Source organism: Dermacentor albipictus, chromosome 3, assembly GCF_038994185.2.
Source record: "Dermacentor albipictus isolate Rhodes 1998 colony chromosome 3, USDA_Dalb.pri_finalv2, whole genome shotgun sequence".
Classification (NCBI taxonomy): Eukaryota; Metazoa; Arthropoda; class Arachnida; order Ixodida; family Ixodidae; genus Dermacentor; species Dermacentor albipictus.
In genome coordinates this window covers 58,146,104-58,169,531 of record NC_091823.1, presented here as the reverse complement: position 1 = coordinate 58,169,531, position 23,428 = coordinate 58,146,104, and the positions used below count along the sequence as shown (strand labels likewise).

The following is a 23,428-nucleotide window of genomic DNA, read 5'->3' as shown; positions in this document are numbered from 1 at the left end:
TCAATGCAGCGGAGCTCCTTTGCTTTTCAGAGGTCAGTCTTGCTGCGGAAATAATTTGATAGTGAGAGGTGCGTGTCTGAATAATTAAGAGGACTTTATCTTTTCTGTATCTCGGCATGGAGTACTTTATGAAAGGAATGACGATATAGCTGTAATTTTGCTCACTTATGCGTGCGCTGCTGTGTCCTTGTGGCCAGCCCTTGTGTCCTGCAGAGAAGGTGTTCTTTTTTTTTTTTTCCCATCTGCCACTGCTGTGGTGCTGTTTTCCCTCCTCCTAATTCTGCTCCTGCTTATTTTTATGTCCACATTGTTGTTGTCGTGCACTCTGAGAGTTCTGTATTGTGCCTAACTTTTTCCAAGAACTCTTGACAAGGAATTTTCGCATGTTCTGTTGGTTTCTTGTGAGCTAGTGTGGTTGATTGTTTGCTGTGAGCAGGAAGGTTACGTACTCTTTTGTTGTCTGCCACCCTTCAGTTATGACGTGATTAAAAATGTAATTTTAGTAGAACACCTGGCTTTCTTTGTTGTGAAACAGTGCCCTTGGAGGTGTCAGGGTTCTGTGGCAAATAAATGTACTTGCAATTTTTTTCATGTGAGGTCAGTTTGGCTCAATTTGGAGTCGGCATTAGTATTTGTCTTATCGCTTGATTGCTATGATTTAGTTTTATGTCTCCTTATTTTATTTATGGAGGGCTTTCTTCAATGCCCAGAGGCCAGGGCTTCTGCAACAGGCTGCATTTGGTGCTTGCAATAAATAAGGAATGGTGCCACTGGTAACGCTGAGCTGGAGCTGATAAGATTGGATGAATTTGAGGCCGAGTGTCATAGCTACTTGGGAAATGAGACTGTTGTGAGAGAGCTTAGGCAAGGTTTACTGAGATCACTGCTGATTGGAAATAATGCATGATTTACAGCTGCCTGTAAACTAAAGGGGTTTCGCTGATATCTTTAGCTTTTGGGGATCATTGCACGTATATATGAGGATTCAAAGACATTCTATTCTCAATTTTGTCATTTGCCTTAACGCAGGTTAAAATGACAGGCTACATACTACAGTTGAAGTTTGCCTCCTTTTTTTTTTTTTTTTAAGATTGTGCATGATTGAAAAATGCTGCTGTAGTTTATTCTAACAAGTGATGAGAAAGCATTCATGCCAAAGAAGCCGACAGATATTCTTATAGAAATGCAATTAACCTTGAGGCACTTCATGCATCACAACTTAAAACCTCCTGTTTGTGCTTTGGAGCATGCTCTTTGTTGGCCGTGCTGTTTACCCTTTATAGAGTGTGGTGCTTCTACTGCATGCATATAATTTCTCCCTCACCCTGCTGAGCAACTGCTTGGCATGCTGACTCTCTTGAATTTTATAGTCAAATTTTTTATATCCCTATTTTGCTTGCACATTGTTGTCTTTTTCTTTTGCTCTCTCTTCTCCTGTTTTGGGGTTGGGCACCCATTGACACTGGACTGCACACACAAAAGCATCCTTTATTTCATTTTTTTGTTCCTTTCCTAATCCTTTTTTTTACAATCTCACCCTTCTTTTCACCTACCTCCTTGGTTACCCCGTGCCCATCCCTTCTTTTTCTTTTCCCTCGTGCGGCATGGCGATTTCGAGGACAGCTCACCAGGAGTGACCGGCCGCAGGTATCGCCTCCTCCTCCTCCCCCACCTGCAACAACCTCCTCTGCCCCCTCAACCCTACAGCACCACCCCCCTCCCACTCACTCTGGAAATGACATCTTCCTCCCCCCTTCCCCACCTCGGGACGATCACAATGGTGGTGGTGGTGGTGGTGGCGGCAGCCCTGTGGAGAATGGTGGGACGCTCCCTCCTTGCGCCTCTTCTCTCCTGCCGGAGCCCTCTCGGCCCAGCAAACCTTCCAAACTTAGCCTGGGTCCTAAGCCTGTTCCCCCTCCCAAGCCCAGAAAGGTAGGCGGGCCCACTTCAGCCTCTCTTTCGTGTTCTTCAGTGGGACTGATCCCGCTTTTACTTCTTCACTACTATTTCTTTTTTCTTGTTTTTCCCTGAATGTGTCTGCAATTTCTATTATCTATCTCTTGGGTACAATGCAGATGCTCCTTTGGGGTGCCTCCATGGTGCCTCAAGTGGCACTTTGCCTGTTGCACTCAAATACATTAGTATTCGTGTTCAAAAAAGTCAGAAATTTAATTAGACAGCTGTCACTTATGTAGGACTAAATTTTATCTTTGTAGTTTATATAGGCTGTTTTGTTGTTGGCACAGTGTGCAGTGGGACTATATTATTTCAATATGCTTTTTTTTTTGTGAGTTAAAAAAAAAGTCGGACTTAAAATTAGCATTCACGTTATTTAGCAGTGCATGTCCATGCTTTGTGGCATATTCTCTTTCTTTAAGGAACCCTATCTAAACTCTTGTAGTTATGGCAGTGCGGTTGCAGAGGGGTTTTTCTTTATATTGGCACCATTATAAGCATTTCCTCTTCCTTGTATACACCCCCCAAAAAATATAAAGGCCCATTTTTCGGACTTATTTATTTCTGCTGAAAACCTACAGCACCCATTGGGCATTAAGATTCATGTTCTATTTCATTTCCCATTCTTTTTTTGTTATCACATGTCACATCAAGTGTCCAATCTCAGCAGTAACAGCGACGCAGTGGCATGTTGTCTACTCTCGGTTTAAGGGAAAATGCTGTTTTAGCAACATTGGAGCTATGCGGCTCAACCTTTCCTGAAAAAAATGAAACGCTTGTCTTCGTACGAGATAAGACCTCTTGTAACACATGTCAGGGCTACTTGTCAGAGGATTTATAAAAAACAAGTGTTGGGCACTTTGGCAGGATAGTATTTCACGTAGTGGGGTTCTCATATAATACTGCATTACTACAGTGTAGTGCCAACAGAACCATACTTGGTGCCATCTGAAGAATTCAGTACAAGATGCACCCACAAAACCACACAGCGCCTGCCTTCTATGCATCTGCACTCCAAGACATAGTTCCCAGTTCTTGATGTCACCAATATTGAAAGTAGCTCGTTCCCCATGTGCAAACAGAACCAAAACACAAAGCTTGTGCCCATTTACCACACCAACGAAGGGACACTAAAGAAAACAAATAATTTTAGCTGTATTAGTAAATTACCCTTCTACAATACCAAAAAGCCACTCTTGCCAATAGAAGAGGCTTGGTCAGCCAGAAAAGGCACAAAAATAAGAGACAAGTGGCAATTTCATCTTGAACTTCACTCATTAACTCATCGTGACATTGTTGATTTTTGCGATGTCTCTCCTCAGACACAGCTAAACTTTTAACGGTGAAGATGTACTAAATTATATTCTGCCAGTGCCAAACACTAAACTTAGCAAGCTTCAGGAACTTTTGATACTTTAAAAGTCCTTTAAGAAAAAAATAATTCCAAAATTTGTGACGTTACACTGACCTACTGGCAGTATGCTTTTGGTGCAAAATTCAGAAGATGGAACTTTGACATTAACTTTTTTCTTCTAGTTATCAATGTATTACCGCAAAATTAATTAAAATAAATTGAAAGTATACTTTGCCAGTCTAAACTGATTTAGTGGTTGTTCTTAGTGCGACATACGTGTACAGTCAACTTCCATTAATTCGACCCTGAGGGGACTGACAAAATTTATTGTGTTATACGGCGGGTTTGATTGAACAAGAGGAAACACAGACCAAGTCAAACGTATGTCCACTTTCTATGTGTCCAAAGTAGGAAACCTTGTAAGAAATGACATTAGAGCTCCTAAACGAAGTAGAAATTTAGCGCGCACCTGATGTTTCAGCAAGAAAAAAAAAATGGTCACGGGTCTTGTATGTGTTGCACAATGGCGGCCAGCTTCCTAATGTCAGCTTTGCCGCGATACATCCATGTTATGCGGTAAAGCATATAACCCCTTAAAGGTGGTATTGTTATTGTGCCCGATTGCATCATGCAAGCAATTTTCAGCCCAATTTTTTCGAAGAAGGACAAAGAAGGTGCATGCTAGGATCGGGTTAATGCCACAGTCAGACATCGCGAGTGAGCTACATTTATTGCTTAAAAATATTCCATGGGCAGACTGATAATAAGCGTTTTCAACAGGTGATTTTTAATGTCTGTACAGCGCATTCACTGTCCCCTAAGCTCAGCTGACACAGTCACCGCCACTAAAAAAGTCGCTTTTGAGGTCACTGTAGCCACATGCATGCTCACTGGCCACATTCAAATTGTCCGGCGAAGACAAATTTTAGGATCGAAATAAGGAAAGTTTGAGCCCATAGGAATGCATAGGCACTGGCTGGGACCTTCGGTCGGGAACGAATTAAACAAAACAAGTCGAATTAACCAGAATCAAAACAATGGAAGTCTACTGCATTTGTGTTTTAGGTGGTGCTGTGTGTGCTTTTCTTGTGCCCTAGTTTTGTTTGGACTGTGCTGTCGTACTGTGGAATGATGTACCAATGGGCTCATCTTCCAACCCTAGCCTCCTGCAATGTAGAGGCAGACTTCTTGCTGACGTGCGAATGTGTTTTACCTGCTTTGGTCTTTCCTTTCTGCCTTGTGGCATAGCTCCAGGGCTTGGTGACTGAGCCCGAGTCACTGACCTTCATTGAGAAGAAGCACCACTTTGAAAGCATGCAGCAGCAGCAGCAACAGGGCTCATTTCATGGCACCCAGGCATCAGAGGCAAAGCGCTTCAGCTTCTTGTCCGAAAGTGAACTGCAGAAACTGCGCGAGGAGCAGGAAAGTAAGTCCTTGCTTTCTTTTGTTCCCCCCACTCTGACCCCTCCTTCTGTTAAGCACCTAGAGCAGTATGTTATAGCCATCCCTATTTTTGTGCCTATTCTTGGGCTGGCAGCAGCATGGCAGCATGCAAACTAATGACAAAGGGCAAAAAGAGATGGAGAGATAACGAAGGGGAAAATAAAAAAGAGTAGTTGCAAACTCAGGAAGCCCGTGTCTATCTTGCCATTGTATACCAACGTAACTACATTCGCTCAAACCTAAGCACTCTTTTTTACCTGGAGGTGAAAGGGATGTGTGTGTGCGTGTGCGTGTGTGTGCATGCGTGCGTGTGTGTGCGTGGGGGGGGGGGGGTGAGGCTTAGGCTTAGGTTCAGGGGTGCTTAAATTTTAGAATATATGGGAAATGTTGTGACCCCATGGCTGCCATGCAGAGGACTAAAATCAAACAAAGTAAACTTTTTTTTAGATGGTTTTGCAGATAATTTGAAAATTTAGTGCCCAGCATTCTTTTATTCTAACTTTTACAAAAACTTAATTTACCTCTGCTTTCTTTCCACTCAAATTTAGTAACAAGATCACATTTTTTTGTATGCATCATTCAGTTTATGGTTTAGTGCTACAAATAAGGGATTGGGGTACATCATATGTGTACTGTGCTCTCTGAAAAAGCAAGCCACTGTACAAAACATATGAACTAGTTTTACTGCTACTGTATCAGCAACTTAAAGTCCAAACAAATATTTTTAACCAAGTGGACAAAAATGCCATCATGTTGCAAAATTCGAGTTAATTCTGCAGAGAGCCATAAATCTTCTTTCACTTGTTGTAACCTTGTGTCGACACTAAGAAGTGTAATTGCATGTGAAATACAACACGACTAAGATATGAAATGAGTAAATAATGAAAATGAAAAGGAGACAGAATAGAGATATATAATCAACTTTAATTATGGAATCATTTGAACCATTGTGTTCATCAACCTTGCCTTCTTTAGCATCAAAACTTTTTTTTTCCTTTGTTTTCTTCCCCCCCCCCCAAATGGACTCAGCATAAGCTTTCTATTTCGCTTCATATAAAAATAAAAATTTGTGCAGAAACCATAGGCAGTGATCGTAATGTGAGCTAATAGCCAAATGCTTCAAGAAAGCTATTTGCTTTAATAAACGAATGGTGCACTTACAGCATGTATTTGTTACTGTGAGGACATTTGTTGCTTAATTGTGTAATTCCGTCGAGTACAGAGCCATTAACCAGCACATATGTAGCATTAGTATAAGTGGAGGGCATATGTGTCTCAGAAAAATACAATACTAGTTGGCGTTCGGCCACGAATGCACCCCATAACTCAATTGTGCAAGCATGCACACGCTTTGTGTTGCCACCTTTGTATTGACAGCCAACGTCCGACCACCAACCACAGACAATGATAATGGCTGCAAGAGCCAAAGAAAACTATTTGCCTTAAATTATTCTATATTTGATTCAATCTTTGGTGATTTTTTTTTTTTTCGAACGTTCCTGCTCTATTTGGAAATTCTACTTATCAAGCACCCCTGGATTTGGTACATAGTACCTACTTGTAGTGTGAGAACATGATGTGCCAATTCATGTTTCACTCTACCATGCTGTTGCACTAATCTTTCTTCTTTCTTTCTTTTTCTTTTTTTTTCCTCTCTCTACTCAACCTTCCAGGCAAGCATGAGGGCAGGTGGTCTCGCCAGGAGGAAAGTTGTGAAGAGGAGGAGGGCGATGAGGACGAAGTTGATGATGATGTTGACATGCCTCCCGCAGGTGCACAACATCTGGCTGAAACGTGAGGGAAACTTGCCTAGCCAGTTGAAATTGAAATGCATGGGAAATACACTGTTACACATGGGACTTGAGAAGGCATGATGTGGCTTTGCTTTGTATCCAATTATTGGACACTTTTTTGACCCAAAGCTGTCTCCAAGCTGTACTATGGGAACTCGATTAAATCCATGACTCGCTGCCTACTTTTAAATATTCGTTGCAGCACTCTTTGACAAGCTGCTTATGCCACTCAATAGCTTGGCTACTACGCAGCATAGATAAAATGGTTTCAAATAATCTTACGTATGACATGGATTTCAGGTAAACAAATGAGGCACAACATATTTGTGAGCATATTCTTATGTGCATACTTTCAATGAGCACAAGCTGTTGTTGAAAAATCTGCTCATTCTTAACCAAAATCTACTCATGTGAGTCGTCCGCCAGGCGTACATTGTGATTTGGGAATTGTGTTTGTCTCCTGTGCCTCTCAGGATTTCTGCACATTTTGCAACATTGTGCTGCTGTCACCTTCACTAGGTTCAGCAGTCTCGTAAGCTGGAATCAAATCGTAAAAAGTTCTGGTAATAAATTTATTTTCTTCTCAAATTTTGTGTTAAAAGTCATCATGAGTGTTCATGATGACTATTACTACTGCTATTACTACTGTGTGCCTCATATTCACATTGTGGTTTTAGCATGTGAAAACCCAATAATTTAATTTAATTTCACTTTGAAAATGGCTTTTGGCAGCACCATACCTCTGCAAGGTAGCCAACTATAAGAACTGCGAAGGTCTACTGTAGATTGTTTGCCTGTTGATGTTTTGAGGAGAACTGGATGCTAAATTTTTGTAACATTGTCTCTCAGTGAAGTGGACAGCCCCATGTCAGTGGAGACTGAGCTTGTGCGGCAAGTGCCCATACCAGCAGTGCGCACCCTGAAGGCTGAGCGGCGCCTACAGGAGCGCCAACTGCAGCAGCCTGATGAGGAAGAGGACAAGGAGGTCCATCCTGTAGGCCTCGTAGATGTTGAGCAGAGGGCGCTAGAGGCCGAGAAGAGGGCAGCATGGCGACAGGCCAGGTGCGCATTCAGAATATTTCCTGTAACAACAGCTTTAGGCAGTAAGATGTAAAATGTGAAGAGAAAAAAAGAAAGGTATACACACATGCAAAGTAGCAAAATGAGACTCGGTTTCCTTCATCCTTGTGTGCTATGTGTGCGGAGTGCTTTTGTTAAGATGTTGCACCAACTATCACATTCTCTGATCTGCTCTGAGGACAGCACAATATTTCTAGCATTCTCAAGTTGAGGCAAAAATGGGGTAAAGGAATCTCAAGTTGCGCTACTCCTTGAAAGGTGGTTAGACTAGCAGTAAAATTTTGTCACAAAATTTGGCATTACATGGACATCAAGTAATGAAAATTACAATGATTCATTGCATCAAGGATATCATTACAATAAAAGATCATCATTTGAAAGTTTAACTAAATGACGCCCCCACTTTGTATTTTTCTCTCTTGGACTCATTTGGTGTATGTGTGTGTGCCTGTGTTGAGTGCATGTACATGTATCTGCATGCATGCATGCATGCATGCGCGCGCGCGTGTGTGTGTATGTGTGTGTGTGTGTGTGTGTGTGCGCGCTACTTTTTGTATTCGGCAGTGCTATATGTTAATCAGTGTTTTTTTTTTTTATGTTGAATTCTTTCTTGTGCTTATGTATCAGTTTCAAAGCATAGTTTCACTGTTTCTTAATTTATATTATTGTTAACCCTTTGCATTTTATATATTCCGAACAACATGTCCTGTTTATTGTGTATTGTTTATGACCTAATATTATTAATGGTTTTTATTTACCATACTTTAATTTACAAATTGTCATGCCTGCACCCAAAGGTCCCTAAAGAAATAAATCTAAGATTTGGTTGGTCATGCTTTAATTCAATGGAGTGTTGTTTTGCTGTAAGTAAATAAAGAAACGCAGGATCCAACATGGTATCAGTTATAGCGAAGCAAATTTTTGTTTGCACATCTCTTAAAATATATATTCTGGTAGCAAAAATGCCAAGTACAGCTGCCGACAAATTTTTCAGACCTGCGCAATTACTGACTTCCCTGCAGCATTGTCGCCTACCCCTAGCACCAATGTATAATGGCAATGGCCAAAATTTCAGATGTCGCATGGTGTTTTGACCGGGAAACATAAGCGCAATGGAGCGCACATGGCAGCCATGAACAAAGTTGCCACTATGTTTACTAGGAATAAAATTTGGAGGACACTTAAGCTTCGCCTTTAAGAGTGGAACGTGAGCATTCAAAGATCCCCGACTGCTTCTGATGCTTCCGGGCAACTGCAGCTTATGTAACCGTAAAGTGGGAAATGCTGGTGGCGAACGCTATGCACGAAGGCAAGGTTTCTGGTGGAAATGTGGCCTCTTGTGCGGCCGGCGATGCGGAAATGGGGAGCACCATCTAGAGGTGTTACGAAGAACCAGGTGCGCCACTCCGTGGTGTGCGAGATTTGCCCGCGTCGGCGCACGCAAGTCTCAAGACACCATGGCCAGTCTAAGAAAGGTAGATATTTGAAGTAGTATGAATTTGATATTTGAAGATTGAAGAATTTGATATTTGAAGTATTAAGAATGGTAGAAATGCTGGAAAAGGGGTTTTTTGAGCTTCCGTGCAACAGAATTATGTTTTCTTGTATATTCAGATTACAATCCGCTGCAATCATGTCTGTAGGTTGTGTGTAAGTCATACTTCACGATTTTTCTGACATATTTTACTTTGAAAAATTCAATTAATTCAGTAACTTCTTTGCACCAGACGAAAGGTCTGCATGGTTGGGCATGCGTTGTTGGGTTTGGATGGTTCGGAATCATTTTTGCTGAAATGACAGTCAACACTGGATGCGGGACGCCGACGCGGGATTTCATGCGACATGGGGTCCTTAATGGTCTTATGATAAAAAGTGCAACTTTGGTTTCCAACTACCAACAAAGCAGGGCTGGCTGGGCATGGCAGCCGAAGTAGTGTGGCTGGTGGATGCACTGCTTCTATTGGTTTGAAGGGAGTGAAGAGGTGAAATAAATGTCTTTGGCTCTTCCAGAATGAAGTCACTGGAAGAAGATGCAGTGCAGGCTCAAGCCATGCTGGCTCGAATGACAGAGGGCATAGAGGCCAGGCCTGCGTCACCCATTTTTAAGGCTGTCAACATCAACATCGATGAAGCAGCTGAGCAGCAGATACCAAGGGAGCAGACGAGGAGAGGTGACGATGGTGAGAATGATTGTGGTGTCAGAAGTTTTGTGGCCTTGCCACCCTGCGCCACTCTGTGCTCCTTCTCACGTTTCTGGCCGTCCACGATACTTCTGTCTAATGCAGTCTTGTTCATTTTTTTTTTTCTTTCCTGTGACTTCTTTCAGCACATTAAAAACGCAAGCACACAGCCCACTATAATGAGCACCTAGATCACCTTAAGCTGGTGCATTTCAGAAGACACCATGCACACTTTATAATAGTACTTATAATTAATATCATAGCAAGGCACATGTGCATATTGTGTTGACAAGCTTCATTCATCATTGTCCCACTGAGTTTTTAAATGATGTTGAATGATTGCACTTGCAACAAAGAATGGCCATGCTGGTCTAGATTCTGTTTTCTTTTTTAATAGTGTACAGGTTTTCTAAATATCTCCTGCAGTGAAAAATTAAATGTTAAATGTTCATATGGTCACCTTTATGTTGGTCTCGTGGACATGTTAACTGCTTGGCCCTATCTTTCTGGCGTCGCTTCTTGTAGTAAAGTTAATGGCAGTATGCTGTTGACTTATGGGGTCCCTATTTATTTCTGCTTTTGACTTAAAGCCTCCTTGTTTTGGTCAGCATATTACTGTACATTTGTGGTCCTGTCTGTTGTGTTTGTAGAAAATAGCAACAACCTGGAACATCCAGAACTTGACACCGACAGGGAGCAGAGCTTGGGGCACAAGGTAAGTTGAGTCACTGTACCTTGCATCCCACCCTTGCATTTGTAAAGCTGTGATGAGACAGAAAGGTAGGGCTGTTTTGTGACATCATTTTCTTTTACAAAACTGTTTTTGTAAAGCCAAGCAGGTTTAAGTAAAAGACAATGATGCAAAAGCACAAATAGATTACTTGGGAATTCAGTGAGCCAGCCTTATTGGCAAATAATTGAATATGTCTTGTCTCATTATAAAGCAGTCACCTATGCTCAGCAGTCAAGAAACTGACATTACAGAACAAGGCTATTTACAGAATAGAGACACAAGATCTCAGAATTGTATCTTTCACAGGACTGTCGGCATGTTAGTCATGCTTTGTGAGCTCTTTTGCCATAATCACAGCAGAGATTAGCTGAACTTGGCACCAGCAGCCACTAGAACCACAAAATTTAGTAGCTGTTAATGTGCAGAACATGCCTATTTTCCAAAATAGTTGGGCTCCAACATCATAGGACACAGTGAAACTTTCTTTTTGTTCTTGATAGTTCTTTCACTTTGATATGAAGTCCTAATTGGAAAATTCACTCAACTGTTTATGCCTATATAACTCGGAGAAGTACCAGTGAGTGCGACCAACACTGACAAATTGCTGTTTACACCAGTTGATACCGCAAGTGCTTGCCTTTCATCTGGGCTCCATAAAATGTAAAAGTCAGTTTATTTTAACTCACCATGCCCAACAATAAAGTCAAAAGGCACTCACCTCGGCTAATTTGCTTAATGCATGCTACACAACCTGACTTCTGTTTGCATATAAACTCACTCTGTAGCTGCACTTATGCTGACGAAGAGTACTGGAGTTTCTGTATTCGAGTTTGAGAACCCAGCTTTTGTTTTGAGCACAACTAGAAAAAAAGGGCTTCTGCTTTCATGCGTTACAGTTTTATGTTTGGTTTTGTATTTATTTGTTTATATTCTAATTTACCAATATTTGACATGTGAAAGTTGTATCAACGAGCTTGTATGCATGCTGTTATATGAGGTAGAGGGATATCGGAAAGGCAGATAACAAGGACTGATCCTGTCTGGCTACACTGTGCTGGGGGAAAGGAAAAGATAAATAGTAAGGATAGGACAGATTTCAAGCAATCTGAAGGCAGAAAAAAAGAAGACGTTCAGTAAACCACCATTGTATTAATAAAAGTCGACTGTACAGCTTGAGGAAAATGATATCGGTGTGATCACATGGTTGTGTTGCAGCAGATGTTCACACATTGGGTTGTTATCGAAAAGGCTGCTGTCTAAATTTACACTCGGGGCAGTCATTGCTTTGGCTCATGTTCTTAACATGCTGTGTTTACGGGGTTGTCCACTGTTAGCAAAAACATGTCATTGATACTCAACGCAGTGTAAGTTCAAAGTCATCTATTTTAGCGGGAACGAGTGGCCAGTGTTATGCCTTCAGCAGAGCAGATGTATATTAATGAAAGATTTATCCACCAGCTATCCTGTCACTCATTTCTCCTAAGAATGGATGAACCTGTAGGTGGTGTTTGTTTTAGCCCTGTTCTGTTTGCAGTGTTGTGTGTTGTGTGTCAGTGCTTGCTGTCATGCCTATTGTATTAATGACAACTGTGCTGGCTGCCTGTGTTCGTCCTTGCATGTGTCCTACATTTCGTGCAGTATGTGTGGACATTCCTGACACTGCTGATCAGTCACCTGTGTTTGTGTGCGGGAACCTGTGGTAAATGGGCTGTGTGACAACTTATGCTGTCCTCTGAAACCCTGTGCTCGGAATGAAGTAACTCTTTTCGCTTTTCATTTGTTGAATGATGAGAAGCTACAGATGGAGCTCGCACTTTCATTTCTTCATGGAGAGATTTGCAAAAACGAATTACTGCTCAGGATGAAAATGTGTTTTAGTCTTCATACAAGCACGAAGCATTCTGCATGTTTCTTGAACTCCCATAATTTAGGTCCCTAAATGATTAGCGCGAGCATTGTTGCTTTAGCTTGCTTTTCTTCCTTGATTTACATATCAGGTGAGACTTTTTCACACATGCAGTCTTGTATTCTATAACAGCCTTGTAAAAAAAAAAAAAAATTAAAGGAAATGTTGAGAAACTAGAAGACTCCAATCTTTTTTTACAATAGGAAGAATGTTTAGTTCTTTTTAGAGGATTGCTTGCTTTAAAAATATTCGCTGGCTGTAACGAAGAGTGTGGCAAGTTCAAGTGTAGTTTAGCAGCTTCTCTGTTGAACACAGTGCCATCACTAAGGTAGCTCTTAATTTTTTTGGTAGGGGCATGTGAATGGTGAGATTTTCTTGCCAAGTTGTGTAAGACAATCACAAAGAGTCGTCTTCAAAAGTTAAATCAAATACGGCATATTTTTCGTTCTTTTATGTTCAGAAAGATTAGCAGAGGTACAAATAGGTTAGGGGAAAGTTTATCTTTACCCTTCCATGACCTTATTGTAGTTTGTGAGTGAAAGTTCAGTAAAATGCCAAACTTGAAAAATGAGGCAGCAACTGAAATATCGTGACAATTCTTATGATCATGACAATGACATTGATGAAGCAGTGGAAATAGAACACCATGTGATAGGTGTACAAAGTTCAATTTAAGAGCACCTATCACAAATTATAATTACTGTGGTGCAATCAGGAAAGAGCTAAAGACAATGACTACGATTACAAAAGCTTGAGTTCTGTGATTGCTTTTTATAATTGACCAGCATTTGAGCCTTTTGTTGAACTCACTTAGAGTGCAGCTGTGTAACTCGCACACATGCTGTCATCATTGCCTTCAACACCAGTGATTTTTCAAAGTACTCACAGGAGGCAACAGGATGCTGCTCAAACATCGGAACCTTTCTTGAGGTTCAACAGATGTTAGACGCCTTTCTTTTTACTGAATTAGGGGCCAGGTTTCCTGTAGTATTGAATTTCATTGGTGACATTAAAGGGCCCCTCACCAGGTTTGGGCATTGCAAGCAGACAAGCACGGCTCGTAGGCCACGCTGCGGCAGCTGTGTCTGCAAAGCACCATCAAGCCGCTGCGTAGTGGAAAACAGCTGAAATTTCAAGCAGAAGCCTGTGCGCACTTCCCTTGAGAGAGCCGCCATTTCAGCCAAAGAGTCAAGGTCACACGCACATATGCCTATACATAAAACGCACTACCTGTAATATCTATGATTATGGCATGCAACCTCGGTAAATTGTCCAATGCAGAATGTGCAATGCTGCCTCTGGGAGTGTGCTGTGCTGCTAAAAGAGGAAGGGACGAAAAGAAGAGAGAGAGAGACGACTTACGACATATATGTGATGCAATCCCTTGGCTAGTATGCAAGAAGACAGGCAAGAAAATGGCACTTGCATATGCTAGTTGAGGCAGGAGAGAGTATCTACATTGGCAGTGAAGCTTGCCTCCTGGCAGCATAGCAACTAAACATTCGATTTTTCCAGTCTTCTCAAATAATAAAGCAATATGAAAAATTCTTGCGATACGACGCTCCCTAGACAGCACCCTACAACTTCTAGTACATAACCAAAATTTGCAATTGAGCCTGGTGAGGGACCCTTTAAAGTAGCCAGGAAGTACAAGTGGGTTAGAGGAGAGATGTCTGAGCATCATGGCTCGCCCTGCTGCCGTGCAAAGGCGCTGCTCGGCGACGAAGAGCTGCCTCGGCTGGTGCTGACGCTGCGCGACGGGCAGACATGCACGGTGGAGCGGGAGCACGTCGTGGACGAGACGGTGTCCCGCCGCATTGAGCGAGTCATCGATCCCCACACTGGGGAGGCCCGCCTGCGCACACTCGAGTTTGTTGAGAAAGTGGTCGAGAAAGAGGTAACCGCCAACTCTGCGATGGCAGTGGGGGTTGTCCTGCAACCGTGCCGGGTACACACAGAGCTGCTGTGCTCCTCTCTGCCCTGTCCGTCACACACACACTGTCGCATTCCAGGCTCTGCATCCCACAGTAGAGGCACTCTGCTCCTTTGCGTCTTTTCGCATCGTTCACAACTTCGGTTGTTGGTGGCACTTTATACGCTGCTACGTTGGTGATGAGGAAAACTTAGCAGTCTGGTTTTCGTCTTTGCCTGGCCTGTTTCTTTCTTCTTCTTTTTTGGCCTTTTATACACATACAATTTTTTGTTCGTAGACCTCCTCCTTCAATGCACAAGCTAGGTTTTGCGGTGGCCGTGACCTGAAACTAGCTTCCACTTTTTGGCATTGTTTGTTGCCTAGGAACAGTGTCAGTGATATTGCTTACTTTGGCTGCAACGCTCCGCTGCACAGGGGATGTGCATTTTCTGCTCGTTCTTCACATTGATAAGCTGCATCTCAAATTAGTTAAGATGCTGTAGTTTCTTGTAGCAGTTCTTCTAGAACCAGAGTACCCAGTAGTCTTACAGGGAGGCACCCATTTGAAGTCGGCTTGCATGTGCGCAACAAAGCATGGATGTTGTTGGTGTCTGGGGCACTGTTCTACTGCTCTCTTCTGGGGCTTTTCTATTCTGCATGTTTTGGTTCATTTATTGTGTGGTACTTATTTTTTTAAAAGATGTTTTTGTGTGTATGCATGATTTATGTACAGGCACTTGGAAGCTGCAATAAAGTAGAGCATACTTCATAGTTAACATTGCGATTTTTTTTCATTATTATTTTTACATTGGTGCCTAAAATACAATTGATTGAAAGATTCCTGTTCATATCAAGATTAGCATGATGCTACCTGTGCCACTGGGAATTTTCCATGGGCACTTGCATAAAATTCATACATTTGGTTTTTAAGGTTCTAGTGAGCCTCAACAATCTATCATAAAGGGATCATCTTTCATGGAGGTGTTGCTACATTATGGCTATTATGGAGAGTGCTATAATTGCAACATTGACACCTGTGTATTGCAGAGACAAGTTCTTCCGAGGGCTATAAGAAATGTTACTAATGCAAAACCACATGAAGTGTTAACTACCTAATGCAATGGCATGCTGCTGTTAAAATTTACTCAATCTAATCCACCAAACCTTCCTTGCCTTTGTGGAAACCTTTTGTGCTTTCCCTTCCCTAACTTCTTTGTTTGAAATGTATTAACAACGTTGCTGTTTCCATTGCTGGTGCTTGATCTGGTTGCCATGAGATTTGTTGAATTGCTGTCCTTCACTTGTCTGTTATTCCTTTTTTGGCTTCCCATATTTGTAAACTTAAGTTACATTCATTTGATATTGCTGTAACTTTTTTGATGATTTCTCTAATGCATCATCGTGCTCTCAGATTGAGACAACAACTGAGAAGATCCTTTCTCTGGAGCTACATGGGAGGCACGAAGATGCCACCAATGACAACGGTAAGTGAGGGCACTCTACCATAATTGCTTTATCTGTGACAGCTGTCTCTTTTTGCATGTTCACTCACTCACTTGTTTCTCTTTACTTCACATTCTTTTTACGTGCAAATATTGTGGCTGAAATGCTTGCTGCATTCTGCATGTGAGGCTGTTTTTTCCCTCTTTTACAAGGCCTGAGGTTATGTGCTAGCGTGCTTTGTTAAGCCTGTGCGTCACTTTAGAGGAGAAAAATACTCCGAGCTCTTTGTTTGTTTGCATGTCGGCACTTATTTGATTGTATTCAGGCTGTAAACACTGCTTCCACAGAAGCTTCTACAATCATTCAATTCATGAAAACATATTTACCTGAAGATATGCACCAAATTGAGCATCGTCATTAAAAATTGCCTCTATGCCCGTGCACCTATGCCCGTGATGATTAACTTATTGTCTGGAAAAGTTATTACTGTGTAGCAAAACAGCTAGGTACATGTGTAGGTATGTAGTGTAGAGGTGTAGGCGTGTAGTGTAATATTTTCATAATCCTACGCTGCTGCTACCATTCGTAGAATTTCCAGGAACGCAAAATCACCGAGTAGTACCATAGCAAAGGAAGAAAAAGACCCTGAGAATAACAAAGATATTTGTTAAGGTTTTACCGCTGAAAAGGGGAACAATTTTAATATCTGTTATGATTAGATGGCACTGTATCTGCAGAGCCACCCGGGGGCATGCAGAGATTTGATAGCCTGTCTCCTTTTTTCGTTGTAGTCTGTGCTTGTCCACAATTAAACTGTCACAAAAACAAGAAGACAACCACCCTAAGTAGCACAGTGCTGCAGAGTTTGCGCAAATGTGCATTCCGTTTTAATGGCCTCTTTTGTACCATTTGCATAGCATTTATGCTTCTGATTGTGTGTACATATGTGCATGGCTGTTATGTTTGCATTGGTCGCTAGGTATTAATGTTGGAATTAAACTGTTTACTCTGTGTGATGTTTTAGGAATCAGATTTTTCTAATGTTAGTGGGACAAATAGATGTTAGTTACCTGGAATGTGAAAGGCATGCTGTTGTTCAGATATAGAGGGTGCTTTTTCTTTATTTAGCTGCACCAAATTTTTTAAAGTTTGCCTATGGCAGATAGCACAGTTATAACCCCTGATCTAAATTACTCGATGAGGTGGCCATTACTTCTACAAGAAATCAAAATGTTCATTTGAATAATTAGCGTAACTATGCTAATTAATTTTTAATTAATTACTTCATGCCACAGATTTCAATCTATGAATTATAGCCGCTGAGTTCGCACGGTGTATCCACTTGGAATGAATTCTCTGGACAGCACCAGTTTCGAGATAATAGTTTTGAAAGTGTCCGATGATGTGCATTGGTGTTCCAGTTGCTTTTTTTAACATAGTGCTGCTTTATGTATTCAAGCACAGAAGTAACTGGAACACCAATGCATTTCGTCGAACACTTTGAAAACTATTATCTCGAAACTGGTGCTGTCCGGAGAATTAATTCCAAGTGGATACACCATGCAAACTCAGCGGCTATAATTCGCAGATTGAAATATGTGGCATAAAGTAATTAACTAAAAAGTTAATTAGCGTAAATATATTCATTATTCACATGAAGATCTTGATTTCTCATAGAAGTAATGGCCTTCTCATCGAATAATTTAGATCAAGGGTTAGATTTGGCAAGCTTTAAAAAAATTTGGTGCAGCTAAAAAGCAACACCCTGTATGTTGGCATTTGTGAACTTTAACACATTCACAAGGTGGTTTGGCTCATTGCAGATATGTGAAGGGTTGGTAAAGCTTATTTGATTTCCTGAAATGCAGTGAAAATGGGAGCCAAAGTGCAATCAGGCCTAACCACAAGTACTGCCATCAACTGCAACTTCACTAAGTGCTCCAGAGCTGAGTCTGGTAGCTAAACTCCTGAAATTGCTTCAAGCAACACTTGACTGTTAAGATCACAGGAGAAATGTTGATATTCTGTGCTTTAGCTATAATGCATTTAGCGAAGCATTAACAAGAATATCAGAACATGGAAAGTTGATTTGTCAGCTGTTTACTGTTTACTGTAAATTTGAAAAAAAAGAATAAGGGTATTATGAAGGTATTCTTCTACCTACACTTCCACATTTATTTATATTCTTTTTCACCAAGTAATTTTGTGATTAGAAGTTCAACTTGGCATTTTTATAAATAAGGTGTGGACAGAGTTTTGTTATTGAGTTGCATGCTACACGTGGTGCTTGCTTGTAATTAACACAAAAGGCTGCATGCCATTTCTCTCTTCCTTGAGTGGTCGAGGGGCTTCTCTTTCTATTGGTGGTGGGGTTTTGACTTTGTCCAGCACGGTGGCCGACTAGCACCCAGGGTGTCCGGAGCATCTCTGGTACGCACCCTTACTGCTGACAAGGTGAGTTAATAAAGGAACCATCTGTAATTTGATGGACCACAGCTTTGTAGAGCAGCATAGTGCATGCTTGATTACATTGCACGTCTTCACTGACAACTTTTAGTGTAGTTGCGCTTGCTATATTTTTATATGAGAAAAGAAACGAATTTGTTTCCTGCCAGTTTTTGCAACTTTGTAAGCTGCAATCTGTGGAAGAAAGTCTGTTATCTGTAGGGTGACCGATACGATCTGGTTCCACAAATGCTGAAACTTCCCCTTATGCTCCAGGACGTTTCTTTTTTTTTCTTTAGCAGTAACGCCACGACGGAGGGCTCATTATGCTGCCTATAACAAATTAAAGATTCACAGATTTGTGTAATTTGCTTGCATTTTGAGACTTATTAGTAGCTCTAACCAAAATCTTTTGCCCAGACATCACTTTTGAAAGCTCAAGCACATACCATTCAAGGACTTTCAAAGCATGTACCATTCAATGAATTAGTCAGTGCATGCATAGCAAGAATTATGCTTTCTAACCCTTCTTTTTCTTTAGCAAACTTAGCTTTACCACAACTGTCCTTTCACTTTCCGATAAATTCTCCTCTTCCCTCCACCCTTTCCCATATCTGTGTGTTAACCAAAACCATTCAGAATCGAAACCATTCATGCGGAAAAAATTCAATTCTGGAATTTTATGTGCCAAAACCACAATCTATTTAAGAGGTATGCCATAGCTGGGGACTCCGGAATAGTTTTGACCATCTGGGAGTCCTTGAACATGCACCCAGTTAGAGTTAGTGGAGCCTATACAGTAACTCTACTCCCAATACACAGTGCATGTGCATTTTTTGCATTTTGCCCTCACCAAAATGCAGCCGCACGGCCGGGTAGAGCCTGTTCTCAAGCTCAGCAGCGCATCAGTGCAGAATCTGCTAGAGGAGGGCAGATGGTTTTGCCCTTTCAATTTTTAAAAATAAATGCAGAAGTGGATCTTTGGACAAATGCTCATTAATGAAAGAGAGCTTTGCAGGTCAGCCAACTTGCCCATTTTTGCATACTGTTAGTTCCAGTTATATCCTCCCAAGGCTCCTTGTAATTATATCGCACATTGTCTCCATTGTATGTCAAAATTACCTAGAAAGTAATTACACGACATATTGACCTGGAGGTGATGTCAGATGCATGCAGAACTGTATGAAAACGACTTCATCAGCTTTCAATGGAATTGATATTAATTTGGCTGCAGGCCATTGTTTTGTCACAGACAATGAAAAGCACCCATGAAGTGCATTTGGAATACGATGAAATAGCATAAAAAATTCAGGATGTGGAGTCAACATGGCAGCACATCGTACTGTTGCATCTTCTTCTCCGTGTTCATGCAAAAAGCAGTTATTACCATATTGGACATGGCAAGATGCTTACTTTATCCACATATGTGGATGCACTGCTTCCGGCATTGAACAGTGGCATTTATGCAAAACAAATTCGTTTTTCGCATTAGTAACGTACCATTTAGTAAAAGAAACAGCTAGAAAAACGATTATGTTCCTGAGCGGTCTTCAGGTCTCAGGATTGGGTGCAGGATTTGCACACTTTTTGGCAAAGGGTATGTTTGCACTATACTGACTGTCTGTGTTAACCATGGTACCAAGTCAAGATCATTCAATGATGGTGCACATGGCTCCCAGGGAACTGCGAGGATGAGGCCGTCGGCGACGAAGGAGACCTTCCTTCACCCACGTCCGACCAAGGGCCAGCACTAGCCAAGAAGAAGAAACGGAGGCGGTCCAAGCGCAGATGAGGCTGCCATTGCACCAACAAGCGGCTGCTGCCAGTTAGGAGAGAGAGAAGGCACCGGTTGTCACACCTCGAGCCGTCTGTTCCTCCTCCCCATCCAGCACCCCTCCCCCCCCCTTTTCATCACATCACCATGTGCAACTGAAACACTGTGTGTTTTGCATCCATTCCGTCCTCCCCTCATGTTTCTGTTTTGCCGTTGCAGCTTCATTGAGCACGCGAGGTGCATGTGTTTACATAGTGAGGCAGGTTCTCGCAAGCAGTCTCAGTGGTATGTGACGCACTGTGTGGTAGTGTGGACGAGGGCGAGCAGTGTGTGCTTGCAAACCTGACTTGGCTATTCTCCCACTGTAACCTCAGCTCTCTCATGGTGGATATTTTGTTGTTGGCGTGACTTGTTTTGCTTGAGCACTTCCCCACAAGTGGTAACCCGTTAATTTTCTACCGTCTTTCATTTCTTGTTGCTGAGATAGTCTGAATGGTGCCCCACCATTCATTATCTATAGTGCCTTTTATAGACCTATAAGTATTCAAATAGTAATAAGGGCCGTTGATCATTTGCCCTCATGTAATGTTTCAACCACGACCCAGCAATTGCAGTTTTGCAGGAAATTTACAAATTGCCCTTAAGCTTAGCACATCTTTCATTTGTGCTACAGGAGTGGGTAAATTCTGCCCACAGTGGTCATATACTAATGCCGAATGCAGACTGCATGCATGGTATGAATTCAGCCACCTTGTTTTTATTGATGTTTTACCAATTTTGCAGTTGGCTATCCTAGCTATCTGCTAGCATGGCCTTTATTCAAAAAATACAGCCTATATTATACCATGTCGCACCAGTGCCAGGTGTGCTAGCTTTCAGTGGCAGGCTGTCATGCTATTTGAGAATTCAAAATTGTGTTTGGCTAGCCATTTACCATCATCTGCATAAAATGACGGTTCTTTATTGCCACTGTTGGTGGCAGTCCTTAATTCTTATGGAATTCTCTTTATTTTACCTTTTTGTCCTTGTCCTTTTGGTGTGCCTAGTAGCAGTGCATCGTGCTCTCCCGGCAGCGTCGCAGCCTGGCGTTGCAGACGGGAGCTGCCCGCATGAGGGACTCTGTCCTGTCCTATACTTTGCAGGTGTCTGAGACAAAGTGTTGTTGGCAGACAGATAGAAAGGCTTGACTGTATGATGGCACAGTTCAAAATTAGGAAAATAGAATACTATCTTAAATAAAAGCTCCGACTGAATATTTGAGAAAAGTTATTACTTACCTACCTTCTTTCAAGTTTATTTTTCTTTATTTATAATCACTACCAAACCTCAACAGATTTCCCTAAGTTTACTGTGCTCTGCTTCACCATCCAATAGCATAGACCCTTGCATGCCACCATTGTTCATGGCTTCTTCAAAACAAGCTGCTGGAATGAAATGCCTTGCAGAATTTGAATTTGTAGAGCAGGGAAGACAGGCCAGTTATAAAGTTGTAGCATGAGCTGCTTAACTGATTAAAAGGCTGCAGTTCTACAGTTCCCTGCGCTGGCGTTACAGGGTCACACCTTTTTCTTCCTTTCTTTCCCTTAGATCGCATGTTACCATTTCGCTTAAAAAGTGAAGGCAGTTTCATTACCTGCAGCAGTGGCACAAGCTAGTATGTTTGCCAGTGTTATTGGGATTGATCAAACCAACCGTTGACTTGCAACTTCTGTGCATGAGTATATTATCTCCATTTGTGAGCTGGTTGCTCCTCATGCAAGCTGTGTCCCGACCTTCAGACCTCTCTGTGCCAAGTTGCACGGCACTCATTGTTGCTCCATTTTCTGTCTTAGCTTCTAGCAAATGTTGATTTCTCTGCTTTGTAAAAAGAGAGACGCATGCTGATTGCACACCATGCATGTTTTATTCCTCACAGTGTGACTATTTATTCTTCATCAAGCGCTCGGCATTTGTGAGTTGCGCCCCCTTTAATTTATCTGCCGAGCTGTAGCATAGGCCTTTGGGCACGAACAATGCCTTAGATATGAGTTGCATGCTAAGCACAGCTCGTTTTTATTATTGAATTCTTAAGCATAGTAACTAGAGTTGCATGAACTTGTGTTCAGGAAGCAACCTTTTGTTTTTTATTATGCCATACCATCACTCCAATAATTGGTGTAACACCAAGAAACTGTCATTTTATTTTTTATCTTGCCCTAGCCTATAGATATAGAAAGCATGGGGAAACTTTTCAAAAGAGAAGTTCTCAAATTTCCTTGTTAAAAGCTGAGAACGACGTGCCTGGCATAGCGTGATCCTGTACAACACTGCGGGCAGTGAAAAACAGTTGTACTTCCAACGTGATGCCCTTTGCCACTTGCAAGTGTTCATTTCTTGTGGTTGCATTTGGTGACAGCTTTTTTCTTTTTCCTTAAGTGGTTGAGGTTGCATCTCACTTGCAAGTGTAGAGTTTTTACTCTCACTCTTCTTTACCATGTTCTGTAATAATCAACTGGACCTTCATGCTATTGTTATAATGCTTCAACATTTAAGTTGTGCTTGTTTGGACACTGTAATAGTGTGGACTGTTCCCTCGTGTTTGAAACATTCCCCTTTGAGATGCGCTTGAATGTTGTGATGAAAGACAAAAATCTTGCCACCACATCTTTGTTTTCTGCTGTCTTTTGTGGCTTGATTCTTTGCCGCTCTGGCGGTGTTCGAGTGCTCTTCAGAGGCAAAGGTTTGCTGCCTCCGCATTGACCACTTCTGCTCCCTGACAACGTTAATCACACTATGGAATGTTGACAGTTGATGTGCTCCTTCTGCACTCCCGCACTTTATGCTTCCAACTGCCACCACATGGCCGTGTCTTTGGTGCTTGTTATAGACTACATCATATATTGTTGCTTTGTTTCTGAATGGTGTGGATGACACATCTCAGGCCATGTTTAGACTTTGGCGACTGACGAAAAGAACAGGATGTCCTTTTCTTGCACCAGTAAAACGGCTGACATATTAAGCACCGTAGGAAAGGCATTTATGTGACGACCCATCATGGCATTGTCTCCCCGTCACGTGCCAAGATACTGAATTGCACTGTTCTTGTGCAGTATACAAACAAAAGCTGTGTTGTCACTTCAACATGTTTCATGTGGTGGTGGTTGTCAGACCCAAATAAAAAAAAAAAAGACCCTAAATGCCTCGAAACTGAAACTCCATCAAGCAGTATGTATGGTGGCAGTGGTGCAGGAACTTGACACCCTTTGTATCAGCCAACTGAATTTCATGCTCGGGCTTCATTTTAACACTTCATATAGAATTCCTTGTGTGTTCTTGTTTTGTATTCTCTGTACATAGAAGAAGGTATAGAGATAAAAGAGGTAGCTGTAATGTATCATACCAGTTTTATTAAAGGCATTGTACAAAAGAG

General features: G+C 41.7%; 1 protein-coding gene across 8 annotated transcripts in view; it reads left to right on the top strand.

Moving 5' to 3' along the window:
• LOC135898732 (protein lap4-like) overlaps positions 1-23,428 on the top strand; it is a 183,635-nt gene extending 160,207 nt beyond the window's left edge. For 4 of the 8 annotated variants that reach the window (XM_065427843.1, XM_065427845.1, XM_065427842.1 and 1 more), the window contains 9 exons: positions 1,624-1,932; positions 4,559-4,736; positions 6,427-6,547; positions 7,396-7,608; positions 9,637-9,806; positions 10,457-10,521; positions 14,154-14,342; positions 15,769-15,841; positions 19,925-23,428. In XM_065427843.1, the coding sequence (XP_065283915.1) occupies positions 1,624-1,932; positions 4,559-4,736; positions 6,427-6,547; positions 7,396-7,608; positions 9,637-9,806; positions 10,457-10,521; positions 14,154-14,342; positions 15,769-15,841; positions 19,925-20,037 (1,431 nt within the window). In that variant the 3' untranslated portion in view covers positions 20,038-23,428. Of the gene's footprint in view, positions 1-1,623; positions 1,933-4,558; positions 4,737-6,426; positions 6,548-7,395; positions 7,609-9,636; positions 9,807-10,456; positions 10,522-14,153; positions 14,343-15,768; positions 15,842-18,188; positions 18,255-19,924 lie in introns of all 8 variants that reach the window. The other 4 variants (XM_065427844.1, XM_065427850.1, XM_065427851.1 and 1 more) reach the window with 4 other exon arrangements.